The sequence below is a fragment of the Carassius auratus genome, chromosome 4 (assembly GCF_003368295.1).
Source record: "Carassius auratus strain Wakin chromosome 4, ASM336829v1, whole genome shotgun sequence".
Classification (NCBI taxonomy): Eukaryota; Metazoa; Chordata; class Actinopteri; order Cypriniformes; family Cyprinidae; genus Carassius; species Carassius auratus.
In genome coordinates, this window is record NC_039246.1 from 10,154,651 (window position 1) to 10,173,407 (window position 18,757).

The window sequence follows — 18,757 nt, forward strand, 5'->3', positions numbered from 1 at the left end:
AGTATAAGGTTTACAGAAAGACACTTAATAAGTGACGGATTGAAATTTTTTTGATAATATCTTTTCGAATAGGGGAGAGAGGGGTCGAAAGTAACGTGGGACAAAAGTAACAAAGCGATTTTCTCCGAGCCTCTTATTGCATTTGCATTCCAAGCTATGACAGCATGTTCAACACGCAACCCTTGATGGAGCTGAGAAATATCACATGATTTCATCATCGTTTACCGCAGTTAGGTCCGTAAAACTGTTTTCGAGTACAAAAAGTTAATTATTGAAGCAGTAATTTTTTTAAATTAGTTGTGTTGTTTTTTTTTTGTTTCATATGTCACAGTAATGATCAATCTACAGGTTCTAATCTAGTGCTTTGACACATCCTAAAGTTTGCATTTTCAGAATTTTTTTCAATCAGGTTTAAATGTCAGGAGTTTCTGTTGATTGTTGATTGTTACTTTTGTCCCGCTACAGTTACAAGAGGTATTTATTTTGTTCCGGTGCATGTTATTCTTTAAATTTCTGTGTCTTGCATCATTTATTAAAATGTTTATGTCATATTATACCAAAATAATATGTCAAGATTGAGGGTCAGACAGACAGACAGAGGTCTGGTTTTATCCAGATGTTTATGAGGGGGCTTTTCTGTACAGAGAGGAACAGTACTCTCTGGACAGCTGCTAAATCACATTTACCAGTTATATATTTAGGTTTAGGCATACTTTACCTTTGAAACCTCCACCTAAGAATTTGCAGTGTTTCCAGATGTTTTAATGCGCATTTTGAATTGATGCATAAAAACAACTGGATGGAAACATGAATAGGCCTACTATTACATTATGTTTAGAATTTATGTAATTAAATGTTTATATTGTTCATTCTGTTGAAAAATGTTTTATAAAAATACGCTTTATAAAAATCAAGTTTGTACAATCAGGTTTTGAGACATTTGATGAAACTTAAATTTAAAAGGAAAATATGAAAATGTAATTGAAATGTTTTTTTTTGCAAAGATAAAGGACAAAATATGTTTGCAGTTACATATTAACAAGGTTATAGTCAGGTATACTTAATAAAAAATAAGATTAAAGCAGTCTAGCTTATATCGTTGTGTTACTTTTGACCCACCTGTGTTTTACTTTGGACCCAACCGACAGGGTCAAAAGTAACAATGTGCAACTTATTTTCAAAGTGAAATTATACTGAAGTCTTTCTATATTTCTACAAAATACATGGTATTGATATACCACACTTCCCAGTTACTGGCCACAGCAGAAATATATCCGTCTATAACAATATCTTAAAAAAAAAAAAAAAGAATTCTGAAAAATTGTATTTTCGCCCCTGCTCTCCCCTATATGAAATCTTTGGTAATATTCCAAATAAGGAAATCATTAATGCAGCTAAATTAAGTTAAATTAGCGAAGGGAAATTAAATTAAATTAAGTTAAATTAGCGAAACATGAATGATTAGATCACCTAGCATCTATGGTGCTATCCATCTCTTTGTCCACTAGAGGGCCTCAATGTTCAGCTGTTGAAATGAAGCCTTGTGTTAAGTGCAGTAACAACTGAAAGAACACAGTGGTGGATGAAGTACACACATCAGTAAAGCTGCTTGGGTTAAGGTAAAGATACCCTGATGAAATACTGAAGGAAAATAAACGTTCTGCTTCTGAAAATGATTTAGATTTAAACTAGACCATTACAACTCAAAGTTTATGTGGTGATGTAAAGTTATATTGTAAATCTGTATGGTCAACAACTGAATCACAAATATTATCAAAGGGATAGTTCACACAAACACACACACACACACACACACACACACACACACAAAAAAATCTGTCATTTACTCACCCTCATGTCGTTCCAAACCTTTCTGAGTTGCTTTCTTACTGTATGTTGAACATAAAATAAGATATTTTGAAGATTGCTGGTAATCAAACAGTTGGTGGTTCCCATTGACTTCCATAGTAGAGAAAAAAAATAATATGTCAAAGGCTACCACCAATTGAATATAATTTATTGGTCCATGACCAGTGAAATACACAGTGGGCAATCGATCAAAACAAACATCAGATGTAGTTTCTATTGATTAAAAAGTGATTAAACCTACTCCGATCAAATTAAAACGTAATGCTTGATTAAACTCGCTGAATTGAATTGTTTTTGCTACTTATTCTGTAGTTTAAATCCAAATGGTTCTGATTCCGGCAAATTCGTGCTAATATTTTAATTAGACTTTTCTGTGCTAATAAGCCATTTTATAGCATAGGCCTATAATGAATATGAAATATAACACAGAACTGATTTACAATACAGAAACTCTTTTGTTTAATAAAATGACTTGAATACTAAATTCGCCAGTAGGTGGTGCCATTTAGCAAGTTTAATTATTTATTTTCTTTGATTCCATTGAATTAACATCTGGAAACTCTTTAAAAACCATTACCATTTTCTGACACAATTCCATTTGGGTATTTAACCTGTAAACTCACGAATGGGTTCTAGTCTCGGGCCGGACGGAATTGTGGGGGGGGAGTAGCTCTCTCCACCTTCAATACCACGACTTAGGTACCCTTGAGCAAGGCATTGAACCCCCAACTGCTCCCTGGGCGCCGCAGCATAAATGGCTGCCCACTGCTCCGTGTGTGTGTGTGTGTGTGTGTGTGTGTGTGTGTGTGTGTGTGTGTGTGTGTGTGTGGGTCACCATACTTGGCTGAATGTCACTTGAAATGTATACAATTTCATCACTTGAGGAGCTCTGTAGAACACACTTGAGGTAATCAATCAATCAAGACTCGACAGTTTATCACAGAAATTTAATGACGACCCAACACAGTGGTCAGTCGTGGTCATTTCTATTGACTGTACACAGATGCATGTCATTGAACATTGTACTGTAGCACAAGTGTAACATTCTTGTTTTTTCGATTGTTAAAGTCAACCACATCCCTTATATTTACACCATGTTCCATAGATTTTATTTCTCTATATATCTTTTGTACAATGTACAATGTTTCAATCAGGTGAAATAATAATAGCAAACAAATTCCGTTAGACTCTGATCCAGCCAAAGCATGCAGGTTTTTGTCGAATAGACGTGTCAAAAGGTGTGCATTAGTGGAAAGTTAAAGCATGTTGAACAGCCTTAAAGCAGAAAAAGCTGAAGCCAAGAAACACAGAGGCAGAGCAAGTCTCTTTTTTTTTTATGCGAGGAGGTGTACAGCTTTTACAAACACTTCATGACACTGGCCTCTGCTTTACATTTGGCTACATGGAGAAGCATCCATGCTAAGCACAAGTAATAGGTCAGACGGGAAAACTAACCTTGCATGGACATATTTGTGCCAAGTATTGCTTTTACAAATCCAGTTTTACGAACACAAATGGTGGGGTTTACCGAAGACATTGCAAATAAGCAAGTCCGATCTTTTAAAATTACACGAAGATGATTTATTATCCTTGTCAGTTTTTGTGTTAGCTTATCAAAGTAATGGCTTTTTGCAAATGCAAGGACACAGATACAGTTACATTATGACTTATTATCTCTGTTACACAAAATAGCAGACAGGGATTTCACAATAAATGTACTCCGTAAGAAAATAAAGTAACTATGCTAAGTTTCTTTAAAATAAATGTATCTTCACAGTTTTAAATTATTTGCATCATGATATTGTTATTTCCATAGTCAGCTACATATCAATAAACTATGTATTTCAATGGGTAAATTTAGTAATAATTCAACCTTTCATGTTACATGAGGATGTTCATAACCAAGTTAATCCATTGCCGTACATGAAATAGAAATCATACAACACACCTCTAATCAAAACCGGACTCTTGGACAGCGCTTTACCAGCATGTGTAAGATGCATACCAATATTATCCAATATTCATATCTCATGTGTGTTAATAAATGGAGTATTTGGTTGAAATTCTACTGTCATCATCTTTGGATGAAATGCCTTATATACTTCTAAAATCTGTTACTTTGGGTTCAGCCAGGCAAACAAAATCTTCTGCTGGTAACACCATGTGTCCAGTACAGTCTTGAACTTACCAACATTCTGAAGGGTTACAGACGAACACGGGAAGAAGCGGAACATGCACACTTAAAACCGCTTGTTTTGAGCTGGCTTCACATTTTTCACATTGAACGAAAGCAGTGCAGCAGGTGAAGACTGGGAATATGTACATTGGGTCACGAAGGTGGCGACCAGTGCAATGGGATCTCTCAGAACGCACGATTTCGACAGACTCGCAAGCAACGACAGTAGAGTCCTGCACAAAGGGCGGAAATCTGCATCCACAAAAAGGAAAATAAGTTGTTTCGTATTTTACAGTTCCAGACGCGATCCATGCAGATTATTTGACAGATCGTTGGTTACGTGACCTCAAGGCAAGGATGAACTGCTCAGTTTGAAGTGTACTAAGCACAGTGCTAGATTAGAGGGGTTTTAAAATGTGTGGGTTGAAACAGATAGCTCAGAACTAATGCACAGGTGGACACAATTAACTTTTGACTGAGACGTAAAACTAAAAGCAACAAGTTAAGTCTACCATTGGTTGGATCATTTGTGTTGGATCAGTCTACAAATGACTGAAGGTAGCAAATCTCTATTCCTTAAGACCGCAAGCGTTAAACACAAGTGCTAGGATTTCAACAGCTGGCATATTATTCTTCAGTGACACAAATACCAAAAGTTGTAGTTGGATGCGAGTATGAAGTATACAAAACACCTCCTTTGTAAAACTCTACACCTAGTGGATGTTATCGTCCAGCTCGAACACAAATAGCTGCATGGGGAAACTTGATGGCAGCATCACTTAACTCAACATGCATTGTTTGCTTAGCATTAAGTGTCACTTTGAGGGAATGTTACACAAATTTAAGGTTCAGAAGGCAGGCTAACAATATTACGTCAATTGGAGAGTTATATATACTTGTGTGTGTTACTAAAACTGTCCTCGGCAGTTAGCATGACAGTCGTTCCACCTTAAACTGAACCCGATCCATCTGAATGCATTGCCGAGGCAGTAATGACATCAGGAGCCACGGTTTCCCTGGGCACTAACATTGGTTGGGTGTCATAATGTTTTCATTGCAATATTTTCACCACGTAAACGTAGCCCTTGGAATGGTACGAGTTCAGCAGGCTGACGTTTCTGCAACATGGTGGAGGTGTGAGCCTGTGGAGTGAAATGCAGTCTCTCGGTCTTCCCTACAGTACATCCCGTCAGGAAGGTGCTGGTCATGACGGCGGTGATGTTTGAAATGTCTCCATCCGGTTGGCACACAATAATGGAGCTCTCGAAGAAAGCCAGCATGGAGCGGTTGGTGTGAGTTTGGGGAAAGCGTCAGACGATGGAGCCCTTGGAAGTGGAGAGATGGATGGAGCGGATCCGCAGGGCCAGGGTTCTCTCGAGGTCATGGAGGACGTCGTAGGACGGGCCTGGACCAGGGCTCTCCGCGGGAACCTCATACAGTAGCTGCTTGAAGTTCTCCAGCTCGATCAGAAGCACCATGTTCTTCAGGAAGTAGCCCTCAATGAAGGCTGCCAACTCCAGAGCCCCCAGGAACTGCGGATGTGTGAAACATAATGTGAGACTTAGCATTCCTCAAAGAGATCTGAGCACTATTCTTAATTTATGTTAATTTAAATTTTCTATTAAATTGTATTGAATCCTAAATTATGAAGTCCTGCAAAGGAAACCAGTATCCAGATGTACACAATAAAAAACATGCAGTTCTAGAACATAATGCACCTCATACAGAAAGGTTTAGTTTGCATCTAAGGGAAATGGTTACAAATATTGGTGCACACAAACTTATACACTTTTTTTTTTGTAGTATATTTCTAAAGACTAAAGACCAGCCGAGAAAATTAAGCTGGTGACATTTGCACAGATTGTCAAGTAATTAATAATTCTTCTTGGTGTGCTGTATTAGTCTAATGAATGTTATTAACCTCATGAATATGCAAATATGAATGTTAATCCAGGGTTTTACAAATATACAGTGTGCAATGTCCAAACCTGACTACACAGATAAAATGACTAATCTAGGGAAATGTATAAACAAGGCAAAACATGGAGCAAGATAATAAAGGATTATGTTTGGCAACTGGCTAAACTGCAAAAATAATAAATGAATGATTAAATATCCAATTTACATAAGTCATTTTCCCTACTGAGTCTGTGATTTTATTATTATTATTATTTTTTTTAAATTTTTTTTGCATATTGTAATAAGAATTATACATATATATGTATAACATATATATTTAGATAAATATTAGATCATATATTATAGTTGCATATTATCAATAATATTCAAATTATATAGTATTACTATTAATGAAAAGAAAGTATACATAAATGTATAGTGCACAAAATAATATTATATTATTGTAAATTATTATTAAATAAACAAATATATTTTATTAAAAAGAATAAGCTAATAAATAAATGTAGATATAAATAATAACAACATGCATATACAAACAATAATTATTTAATAAAAGAAACAAAATAAAAAGTATACTGCACAAAATAAATAAATGGAGATTTGTAAGTATGAATATTCTAATAGAACAGAATGTTCTTGAATGAATGGTTCAGAGTACCTTGGCATGTTTGTAAATGTCCACGCAGGTGTCTGTTGTGATGTTCTTGGAGCAGATGATTTCACAGTGTCTTTGGAGAGCTTCAAGTTGGAAGAACTTGGCTGCAGACAGGAGCTTTGAAGCAGAGGAACCCAGAATGAGCCAAACTCATCGAGCTTTCAGGTTCATCACAAGCAAGAGCAATCACTTAATTCAATTGAAAATACATAAGCATTTATCACAATTTCTGCTGCAGTCTTACGTGTAAGAGAGACTCCACCTGTTTATATTCGTATATTTTTCTAAAGAGTTTTCCATGAGAAATCTTCCCCATGTTATCAGACCGTAACACATTCATTCGTCACATTAAACATCCTTTCAAGCCATCAGTCATTAAGTCATCATTAGTGTGTGGTTGGGAAAAAATGGTCATAAATGAGGAAAGAGAAGGGAATATTTAATACCTCCATAACTTCAGTGTTCCTGATGTGCAGTGACTCAGTGCCGCCACAGTAGAGGTACTGCATGACCAGCTGAAACACAACAAAACCTTCTCAGAAACATTATAAGACAGACGAGACGAGCTAAGCACTAGTCACAAATGCACAGGCACATTTTGTCATTAAGCTGAATTGTGCTGACAGAGGTAGGAATTAGGCTTGCATAGTTTGACTGTAATACCGACATGAGTTTGAGTGGGATTTATGAGTCAGTAGATTCCAACCTGAAAAATGTTGTACTTGACATGACTGATCTCGATGCACGTGTTCTCAGCCGCTGGTCTGTTAGAGAGCAGAGACTTAAACCTGGAGGCCAGAAAGACATGAAGAGAAATATGAACATCCTTTAAAAGCTGTATTATTACTAAATCAAGTATTCAAAGAGCTCAGTAAAGATATATGTAAGATATGTAGGTGTACTGAAAGCCGTGTAGTGGTGGAGGAATGAGTTCTAGAGTGGAACGAGTGGGAGGTCGATGAGCAGGCTGTGATGTCATGAATATGATAATGAACTCATGAATATGAATGAGCTCATTCTGACATTACCCTCCTAGACCATCCAGACACTTTGCATGAATTCATATTCTTGTAGACCTTGCAGATTGAAAAGGTCTGCTCAGATATTTTTAGATGAAATTGCATTATTTAAATGTTATCTTGAGATGGAGTAGAGCCTATTTACAAGATATAAAAAAATATCAATTTAAATTGTATATATATATATATATATATATATATATATATGTGTGTATGTGTGTGTGAGTATATGCTATCTCTATATATACAATTAAAATATTAACTGAAATTATTTTGAGATGGCAATTTAACATCTACATAGATAATGTATGATGATTTAAATTAATAGTTTACTAAAGACAGATATTCATATAGATACATTTAGATTTAAACTGAATTTATAATTTCTAATAATCTTGAGATGGCAAAATTGAAATATGCAAATTTAATCCGGCTATACACACACACACAAACACAAAAACTGAGTTTAATATCTGTCATACATATCATTTCTTATATAATCCGTCAATTTAAATGGCCTATCTCTTTTCATAAAAATAAAGTTCTCTCTTCTGAATTCCTTGAGATTTGTGAGAATTTCATTCCATTCAATTAATGAGCACACATGCTGCTGTTTGAAATAATATCAGGAGCTAAAACTACTGTGAACTATAGTTTAAAATAAAAAAGTGCCTCTAATGTGGGCTGGCTATTATGAAATCTGTGCTAAAAATGACTCCCAAGTTCAGGCGCCCCTGCTGTGTAATAAACTCCACAAAATGAAGACATACCTTGGTGAGGCAGTAAAGAGCAACACTTTATGAGCATAAAAGGGCTTTCCTTCCACTAGAAACGTCACGTCAGACATCTCTTTATTATTGAGAAAGTGTGGATCTGTAGGAAGCAACAAATCAAATGATGAAGTCCCCACGTCGGAAATGCAATATTACACAACAGTGATTACACAAGCTTCTACATTATTCAGTACCACCATGTTTCGCGTTTGACAGACTGTCGTCGACACATTACGAGAAAGAGCATGAAATATTTCTGTTTTATAATTGCAATAGCTTAACCAAAATATAGATGGCACTAGTGTTCCTCCAAAACAGATATTTGAACAAAATTAAATATTTTTTAATTGTATTTTCGTGTCTCCTAAGAGAAACATCCTGAAAAGTGTCCTTGTGTGCTCTAAAACGGTAGTTTAAATGGATTTAACAAGTGCACTTCACCAATTAATTCAGATAAATGTGAATCCCTGTGCAGCACAAGCTGATTTGGCCTTTTACGTTGAACTGAACTGAACTCTATTTTTCATTATCAGAGCAAAAATAGACCAAATTACTGGCCATATTGTGTCTAAAAAGTAAGTTATGCTATTTAACTTCTTGCTCATAAAACTGTTGTGCACAAGCAGTTTTGTTGATATACTGAACTGAGGTTCTCGCTTGTTACTGATATTGTATGTAAAGGCAGGGCAGATCTAGAGTCACTTTTGAAGATGCACTCAACAAGGGGCTGCAACTGACATACCCACCCAAACGAGACGTTTGCTTCTTTTTGATCTCGGTGAGTTTGGGGATTGGGAAAGGCCCGTAGCACTGGGTAAAGATGACTGACAGCTGCTGGCTGATCACCTCGTTCTGCAGAGCACACAAACACACACACTGGAGTTAGACCTTGAATTCGGCTTTCTAAAAGGAAAATGCATACAAGCCTGCAGTAATACTAACATGGCACTTATGATGAGCTCTGTAATTAGAGGATTTATCATGTTTATTACTGAGAAAGCTGGAACTGGTGTGGCTGACGTTGATTGCCTGTTCGCTCGGAGTCAGGGACTGACACGCAGTGATAACAATAATGCAGAGACTTATGAGGGACATTAAACTCTGAAGTGCCAGTAATTGGTAATATGACAGCGAAACTATGCCATAATATCAGACAGACTAAAACACACACTGCTTAGCCAATAGCCTCGAACAGTAAATAAGATACAAATTGAAGGTTTTAAATGACATTTGTGTATAATTTACAAAAAAAATTATAATAATATCTGAAAACATTAGCTGGGCAGAAGAAATTATTTTAAAATATTTCTTTAATATTAATTGCATACAAATGTAATTTAATTTAAGAGATAGATTTTGTCAAAAAGTGTTGTGTAATGCTGTGGCATTTTTAAACATGTTTGAGTGTGACTATCTGTAAAAAATAAGATATAATAAAATACAATTAGAAAAGCTGCCTTTGGTACATGAAATAAAGTACCAAAATTACTAAAAGTAAAACTGAAATAAAACAAAGCTAAATAGAAACATGTTTGGGTGAGACCATCTGTTGTATTAAATGAATTTAAATGAAATTAAATGAAATTTAAAAAATAAAATAAGTTTAAAATTACTCATTTTAAACTACAGTTAGAAAAGTTCCCTTCACTACATAAAATTAAGTATCAAAATTACTGAAATAAAATAAAACTAAATAGAAATATATAAAAGATAATAATAAAAACACAAAAACATAACTAAAATGGAACTGAAAATATAAAAATAAAAGCTAATGCAAAACATTATTAAATACTATAACCGTATATAAATAGTACTAAAATAAACTAATGTCAGAAACGGGGGTGTGTAGTTCACACTTGAACAGAAACAAACAGGAGCCTGCACAGGTGGCTAAATATCGATAAATGTCTCCTGATATGATCAGGAAGTAAAATAAAAGTCAGACTGTAATAAAGCCCAGAGAATGGACCTTGCTGGCTCGAAGGATCTGGAACATGAGCGGCAGTCCGTGTGTGAGGAGCTCCTCCGTGTACTCGTCCTCTTTAATGCAGCTGAAGTCTTTCAGCAGGCCTTGGATCAGCGGCCGCCGCTGCTGCACGAAGCACGTTCGCAGGGACTCCAGCCACGTGTGCAGGGTCCAGGGTACACCTGCATATGAAACCAATCTATCAGTTAATGTATGTAATGTACCATCAACATACACCAAATATAAAGCCTGCCCCATCCATCAATCTGTCAATCTTCTGTAAGGGATAACATGTGTTCCATATTGCAGCTACATTAAAAGTCTAGGGTCGGTATGAGTTTTTCATGCTTTTAAAAGAACACAGTATAAAAAAATCAGTAGCAGTAATATTGTGGAAAAACAACTGCAATTAAAAAAAAACTGTTTTCTATTTTAAAATGTCATTTATTCCTGTGATGACAAAAATGAATCCTCAGCATAATTACTCCAATCTCCAGTGTCACATGATTCTTCAGAAATCATTCTAAATGATTTACTGCTTATTTCTTATTGATATCAATCTTGAAAACAGTTGTGCTGCTTAATATTTTCGTGAAAATGCTAAAATATTAAGAAAAGAAATATCTAAAAAAAAATCATGATTCTTTACTTAGTAAAAAGTTCAAAAATCTGCATTTATTTAAACTAGAAACCTTCTGTAACATCATAAATGTCTTTACTGTAACTTTTAAATAATTTAATGCATAAAAAAAAAAAACTATTCTTACTGACCCCAAACTTTTGAATGTTAGTGTAAATAGTTTAAGTAGATAAATATGGTGCATAGGGATTTCTTCACAGAAAACAAAGCGAAATAAACGATAGATACACGTCATGCTAGCTACTAAGGCCTCAAACATCTTTCAAAGAGTGTCTTTCAAAGATTTGATGCCACTAACCTGGTAAACTTTGGCAAGTGATTAGTTCAGCCTCAAAAATGGGTGCCATCATGAGTATTAATCACAATGGACTAATAAAGAACGGGCTTTGTGCGCTTCAGCAGGACTGAAAATTTTAGCTAGTGCTTGTCATTTTTATGTGCAGTATGCATCAGATGGCGTCTGAGGCTGAGACTAATGGCTGCATGACAGAAGTGAGCCAGGCGGTTGATGTCTGTGGTAGTCGTGCAGTGTTTTTACTAACCCAGGCTGCGGATGTCTATGGTAATGTCCACATGGCCGTGCTCGGCACTGTGGTACATGGCCTCGCGAAGGGCCCTTAGTTTGGCCTTGCCTGTCCGGAGGGTGGCTTCGTTCTGTGGCACTCTCCTCTCTACGGTCTCGGAGCCCTCGGCTAGGATCTCCTCCAGAGACAGCACGTCCCCCTTGTCCTTTTCCACCTGGGACAGAAGCTTCCGGAACACGTTCCTGCAGGAGCAAGTGCATGTAACAAACTCACTCAGATATTCATACTCATTAAGAGAATAGTTCAATCAAAATTATATCAAGTGTTTCCCAAACCAGCTGTTACGTTTACCATGGAACACAAAATGAGAAGTCTATGGACCACTTTCATGATACTGTATACGTTTGTACTTTTTTAAAGATTTGTTTTTAAATAAGCACCACCTTTCGAATGTTTGGAATTAGTCAAATTAAATGATTTTTTTTTTCAGCAAGAATGCATTAAAATGGCAAAGTGACAGTACAACCATTTAAAATGTAAAAAAAAGATACATATTTCAAATAAATGCTGTCTTTTGAACATTCTATTCAAATTGTTGAATAGAATGTTCAACAATTTAAAAAAAAAAATTGTTCTCCAAAAAAATAAATTTTTTTTAGCTTATTAATATTTTTAAAATTACAAATATTAAAACAGTTTTCAACATAATGACAAATGTTCCTTGAGCACCAAAAGTTTTAGCATATTAAAATTATTAATAAAAATAAATAAATAAATAAAATATAATAAATAAAATAAGTGTGGAAAGAAGTGTTATTTAATGCCAATAAAAAAATTATAATAATAAAACTAAATATATAAAATAAATGAAGTATGAAAAAGTCTGTTATTTGTCAATCCAGTGTTTATACACAGAAAAATGTAAAAAGTGTGGAAATCTCAATAAATCATAGTGCTGTCAATAAATGAAAAATAAATCAAACAAAATGAATGCAAATATATAAATAAATAAATGAATTATGAAAAATGCTGTAATTTTAGAAAAGGAGTAAATTTCACATGACGCATTAATTAATTTAAATTTTTGTGTGAATTACCTCTTTAAGAAGAGCTTGACTGAAGGCTGTTATTTTTTAAAGTATCATAATCTGACTGTTTCCTACAAAGCCATTAGCCATGAGGATGACTTGCTTGCATCACTTATATATAATCAGTGGAATTGATGAGAAAAGAGAGTTCTATGAAACATCTATGAAATACTTTGAGCGCTTCTTTGTTTATGACTTCCATTTATCAATGCGTTCCAACACGCTTTGCCGCATTTTCTCAGGATTGTTTGTCTTTGTAAACTCATACACCTTCCTAAAAGTAGCAGCGCTCTGCAACTGATCTAATATGCATAAACAACCAATCACTGCGGCATGCACCACTGCAAACATCTCTAAGACTTGAAAGCCAAAGACATCCCGTTTCTGGCTCAGACCTCGCTACGCATCCTATTCTGACGCCCGTTATAACGGATCGCCTTAATTCCACAGAGGTGGGTGAGTTGGCCGTCAAACACGCTGGATTCTCATTCAGATGTATGCAGTGTGAATTTCAATGAGCTTCCATTATGCAGCTCTGGCCATAGGTGAGAGTGAATGAATGAGCACGCAGTCATCCATACTGTTCAACTGCAGTGCAGAGTGATGGGCTTGGAGTTATGGTAGTAAATTACACACGGTTTTGCGGCCAAATACACCAGCTCAGCTTTTATGCATGCCAATAATAACACATCAGGGGTTACAATCTGATATATTGACTTTCAGCAGTCAGAATGATGCAGAATGACATGGAAATAATGATATGTGGTGACAAATGGGTCAATGAGCTAATGAAAGCTGGGTTTCCTGTTGTGCTGGTGGTGAATGTGCTGTCAGTTTATTCACTTCATATACTGTCGAGTCATTGGGTGTATGTTACCTGTGTCCATGTGATGCTGCAAGGCTGTATGAGTTCATTTCACCCAGCGGGCCAGAGGAAATGCCATTACGGTAAGTGGTGCCAATCAAAGGGTCTGCTCCTCTTTCCAAAAGCAGACTGACCAGCTCAAAGTTGCCTGTTAAAATGCAAGACAATATATCTTAATTTCATTTGGTTGATGGTTTCATTCAAAGCAATGTAGTTAGAAACATTGCTGGCTACAACTAGTGGCATATGTAAGTAAAAAAAATAAAAAGAAAAGAATGAAAAAGGAAACGTAAAAGCAATGTAAAAATTAAAACTAAATAGAAAAATATAAAAAATTAAAAATTGGTATTAAACAGCTCATATAGCATATAAACCAGAGAATCAAACCCATGATGTTGATGTTGCTTGTTTTACCAGGAAAAAGTATTTATCAGTCAGAACGTCCCCAGATTGATTTGCTAATGTAAATTAGCAGTCTGTCCCGTACACATTCACATCAAGTAATGAGTGAAAAGTGTTTCTACATTAGAAGGAAAACCCGAATGCTGACAGTGGGGGTAATTGACCCAGCATACAGCAAATGGGGCGTAATCAATGAGGCCTGATGAGTTTTGGATCCGATGAGGCTCAAACAATCCCATCCACAGCCATTTCTTTTGGGTCACAGGGGAACACAGTCATATGGTTAAACCTGTTTCTAGACATTTTGGGCTTGTGCTCCTTCATTCTCCTCCTCTGCAGGAGATGATACAATTTGTGTGCACCCCATCCGTTTTTATCACCATGAAGGTGTCCATTACCAGCTAACTGAAACCCAAATTACCCAAGTCTTCAAGAGTTTGTTGGCTAAGTGGGGCAGACAGGTAATTTTCGGCATTATGCTGGAATACTGTACACCCAGCAAATGCAAATGAATATCACTCAGGTCAATTCATATTCATAGGACTGCCACAGCCGGGATTATGAAATCTCATTTGGAACTAGTTTCCATACATCATTCCACCATGTGAACTTGTCACATTCACACTGTGGATGTTAAAAAAAAAAAAGAAAAATAAAGCTGCTGTCGCTAAGGCTCATTAGCAAGTTTGCAAAGGGCTCTTGAGAGCGACGGAGCCCCATCATTCTCTGAATAATACTATTACAGTTCTGGAACCAGACTGGGGCACAAAAGTATAATGTCTTCAGTTTGTCAGGTACAGTCTGCAAGGACCATTTTACAGAAATTAGAGGCACAAAAGGAACAGAATGTAACCATTTAAAAATGGGGCCTGGATGTATCGTACAAAATCATCTAAAGCAAGTTAATCTAATGCACAAAAATGTATTCGTTCACGATGTCGTCAAAGATTTGACTCACATGAAGTCTTTATAATGTAAATGGAAATGTCACTATAGGGCTGTACTCTCAAAAGTGCCTAATCTAACCCCTAAATAGTGCATATGTTGACCTTAAAGTACTTGGAAAATATTTTGAAAAGAGTTGTTTTGGACTGTGTTCACTTTCTCTGTATACGCTAAAACAGTTGTATTTACTATTTAAGGTCCTAAAATGCACCCTTTAGTGGTGGATAAGGTACAAAGATGTACCTTAGATGGTACTACAGCAAGTAAAGGTACAGTTTTTGCATTTCTTTACGCTGCAAGTCACAAAGATAATTTACAGTGGCTCTATAAAGTATTTGGACACTTAAGCCACAGCACAATGTCACTGCATTAGTCAAACCATAAATATAAAGTGACATTTTTAACTCCGCTTAGTCAAATATATATATATATATATATATATATATATATATATATATATAGTAAACAAAAAAAATGGGGGGTAAAAACTTTTGAACATGATGAAGATGGCCAAATTTTTCTTATTTATTTTGTTGAAATATAATGGAATTTATTCCATTTAGTTCTGCCCTTCGTAAGCAACAGAAGATACTTGTATGTTTCCAGGTACACAAATTGAGTACAATTTACCTTGATCTTCAAATTCCAAAAGTTTTCACCCCCCAATGCATCTTGTTTCCTTCAGAGCATCAGTGAATGTTTGAATCTTTTTTAATAGTTGTTTGAGTGCCTCATTTGCCCTCAGTGTGAAAAGATGTACAGTAGCTCAAAATCATACAGTCACTGCTGGAAAGGGTTCAAAAATGCAAAGATGCTGGAAAACTGAAGAATCTCCAGGACCTTAAAGATTTTTCTGAAGAACAGTTCTCAGTTTAACTGTTCAGAACAAACAAGGGACTCATGCACAACCATCACAAAACAGAAAGACAGTCGAGGATCATCCAGGATGGTAAATAAAATGGGGTTATTTTAATAATTTCAGCAATTTTTTTGTCTTGTGGACTTAATGTAAACATCTTTTATGTACAATATATTACTCAGGACAGTACTAAATAAAAAATAACATGCATTTAGTATGATCTCTCTTATTTTTTCACAGAATCTGCAAGGGGTGCCCAAACTTTCAAGCCCCACTGTAAATGAAAAATTTGTATTGTAGTCCACCTTAATCATATCAATAAAAGGAAAAAAATGAATGAAGTGTAAAGTACTGTTAGTGTAAAAATCAAGATAAAGAATTAAGACTGTGTGAACTTGATGGGAACGGACTTCTTCCCTAAACAGTACATCCAATAAAATAACTCTGACTTAAAAACTTATTGTCTTACAATTTAGCTCTATGTTTGCAGATACCACTTGATTTGACATTTTGATATTTAATCAATTAAATGAGCAAATTTTCGGTGTGTTTTCTGTGTCCGAACACATTTTGGGGTCCCTGTACTGTGTCGATGAGATGTTTCGTGGTACCTGCTGCAGACGCCAGCTGTAGAGGTGTCTCTGTGTAGTTCTCTGTGCCATCTTGAATCGCTCCCTCCACGCTTGCTCGGGCATCCAGCAGAAGCTGCTCAATAATGCGAGATTTACAATCATTATAAACACATTTCAGAGGATTTAACTTTAATATCACCAAGACATCTTGAAATATAAATGCTGTAATTGCATTAAATTAGCCTGCTCTTTTCATCATCTAGGCCACCTCCCACTAGCAAACATTTGTATGGTAATCTGGTCAGAATTTCTTTCACTCTTGATGCTTTAAGTGCACGGTTTTGGTCTGTTTGTCTGGTTCAAAAAAGAAAATGGGGAAATTATTCCTACAGAAAGAAGGATCTCCTACTGTGGTGGATGTGTGCTTCTGGGAAATTAAGCATCCCAAGAAATATCACCTTGCCTTTCCATTTTCTTGGAGAAGCTAAATAAGTGGGCCTTAGTAGGTCAACGCATTCAACACTTCTAAGATTTATAGTCAAAGGAAGACTTTATTGCACTTATGGGGTAAGAATAGAGAGCACAGTCAATAAACTGGCCTCATTCTTCCTATTCCTATACCAATCTACGTCCTTCCAAGTTCATTTGAACCAGGGCAGCACCATTCGGCCCAAAACTAACATTAAACTGTCTCTTTGTTCTATTATTATTATGATGGTGTCATCATAATAATAACTGAGGAAAGTGCAGAGGTGGAAGGCATCAAATCATTGACAGCGGCACTACCTGCACGACAGGGACGTGTCCGTGTAACACGGCGAATGTGAGTGGAGTCCCCTGCCTGGTTTCAGGATAAACTGAGGGGTGCTTGTGTAGTGAGCTGGGCACCTGGGAATCATATAGGTCAAGTTCAGGGAGAGAAAAATTCAGCCATCATATACCAGCACACTGAGCTCCAATTGAGGAATCGCAGGAGTACGAGCAAGAAAAAAAGGGGAAGGAATGAGTGAATGAGTGAGCGGAAAGTTGGATAGATCTCCCGCCGTCTGGTTGTTTTGTTAATTCAAGCAAAGAGAAGAAGAAAGAGCCACTGCTTGTTTTGTTCTCCAAACCCATTCTTTCCATCCAGCCCACGTTAATCTAGAGTATACTGGAGTTCGCTCTCTTCTGGTTTATCTCCTTTGGAGAACTCCTACACGCCTTCATCGCTTTATTCAAAATCCTGACCACCGTTTTAGGATGTCGTTCATGGTTTTCACAGTGATAACGCGAAGACTGCAGGAAGAATCATTTGCAGCGAGTTCAAATGCTAGAGGTGTAAGTGAGAAGTGACTCATGTGCAAAGCACCAAAAAAGAAGGCTTGTCTGTGTCTGGCTTTAACGCTTACAGCTGTTCTGCATGCAAAACTCAGCTCTCCTGTAATCAGTGGTAAATTATGCAGGCATCTGTTCATGTCTAGGCAAACATGACCTTTTGGCACCCATTTATTCAGGTTAAACAATTGTTTTCACAAGGAAACTGTATATCTGCCCACTTGTTGATGCTCTTCTTGTGCTTAAGGCAATTTGTAAAACAAGGTAATATCACTGCATATCTATTTGGTGCTTTGCCTAAGTCAACGACTCCGTATAAAAATGCCCTCTAAGGGTCAAACGGGAAATACGACAAAAGATTAAAGAGCACAAGATCACATCATGACATATACAGGAGTGAATTTCACTAAAACGGTCAAGAACATAAGGTATTAATATGGAATAATTAATCCTAGTAAAAAGGCTATATAATTAAAATACATTTATTTCATACATAGTTCAAATCTATTAACATATTTACTGACATATCAATTGAGACTATAACTTTATTTAGAATACTACTTGTGCACAATGCACATTTCTTAATATTAGGCCTAAAATGTGTTTTCATATCACTACTGATAAGGACTTCATGATCTTCGAATAATATTGGTCTTCAAATGCAAGATATTTAAAGTGCACCTAAAGTTTACTTGCAATAGTTCTTTTAGCACAATCAAATATACTTCAGTATGTCTTTAGTTGGACTTCCGCACAAAGTGCATGAAGTACAATATTAATTGTTCCAATTAAGCAGACTTTAAGTATACCAGTTTAGTATACTAAAAGTACAACTGCAGGGTATTTTTATTATTAAGTATATAAATATGTACATGTATTTGTAGTATACTTAGTACAAAGTAAATGTAGTTCAAACACATTTTAGTATTTTATTTTTCTCTAGGGAAAGTACACAGTATTTATTCATTGCAGTGGTATGTTTTATGCTGCCTTTAATATATGCTGATTTTAATCATTTTCTCAATTACTATAATACAGTTAAAAATAAACTAAATTACAGTAATTAGAATCATCGCAAATAGTGAGAATTCTCATCCAGGCATGTTATGGCAATCAGAAAACATAATTAATTGTCATGAAAAAAGGCAAAAAAAATGATAAAAAAATAAT

The 18,757-nt window shown here is 35.8% G+C and overlaps 1 protein-coding gene across 3 annotated transcripts in view; it reads right to left on the reverse strand.

Moving 5' to 3' along the window:
• Positions 1-2,802: 2,802 nt before the first annotated feature.
• Positions 2,803-18,757, reverse strand: part of LOC113067692 (ankyrin repeat and BTB/POZ domain-containing protein BTBD11-A) — a 114,268-nt gene continuing 98,313 nt past the window's right edge. For 2 of the 3 annotated variants that reach the window (XM_026240114.1, XM_026240097.1), the window contains exons 7-17: positions 17,060-17,161; positions 16,313-16,406; positions 13,508-13,643; positions 11,561-11,784; positions 10,382-10,560; positions 9,159-9,264; positions 8,410-8,512; positions 7,327-7,408; positions 7,067-7,135; positions 6,624-6,737; positions 2,803-5,577 (exon numbers count right to left, since the gene is read on the reverse strand). In XM_026240114.1, the coding sequence (XP_026095899.1) occupies positions 5,356-5,577; positions 6,624-6,737; positions 7,067-7,135; positions 7,327-7,408; positions 8,410-8,512; positions 9,159-9,264; positions 10,382-10,560; positions 11,561-11,784; positions 13,508-13,643; positions 16,313-16,406; positions 17,060-17,161 (1,431 nt within the window). In that variant the 3' untranslated portion in view covers positions 2,803-5,355. The remainder of the gene's footprint in view (positions 5,578-6,623; positions 6,738-7,066; positions 7,136-7,326; positions 7,409-8,409; positions 8,513-9,158; positions 9,265-10,381; positions 10,561-11,560; positions 11,785-13,507; positions 13,644-16,312; positions 16,407-17,059; positions 17,162-18,757) is intronic. The other variant, XM_026240104.1, reaches the window with a different exon arrangement.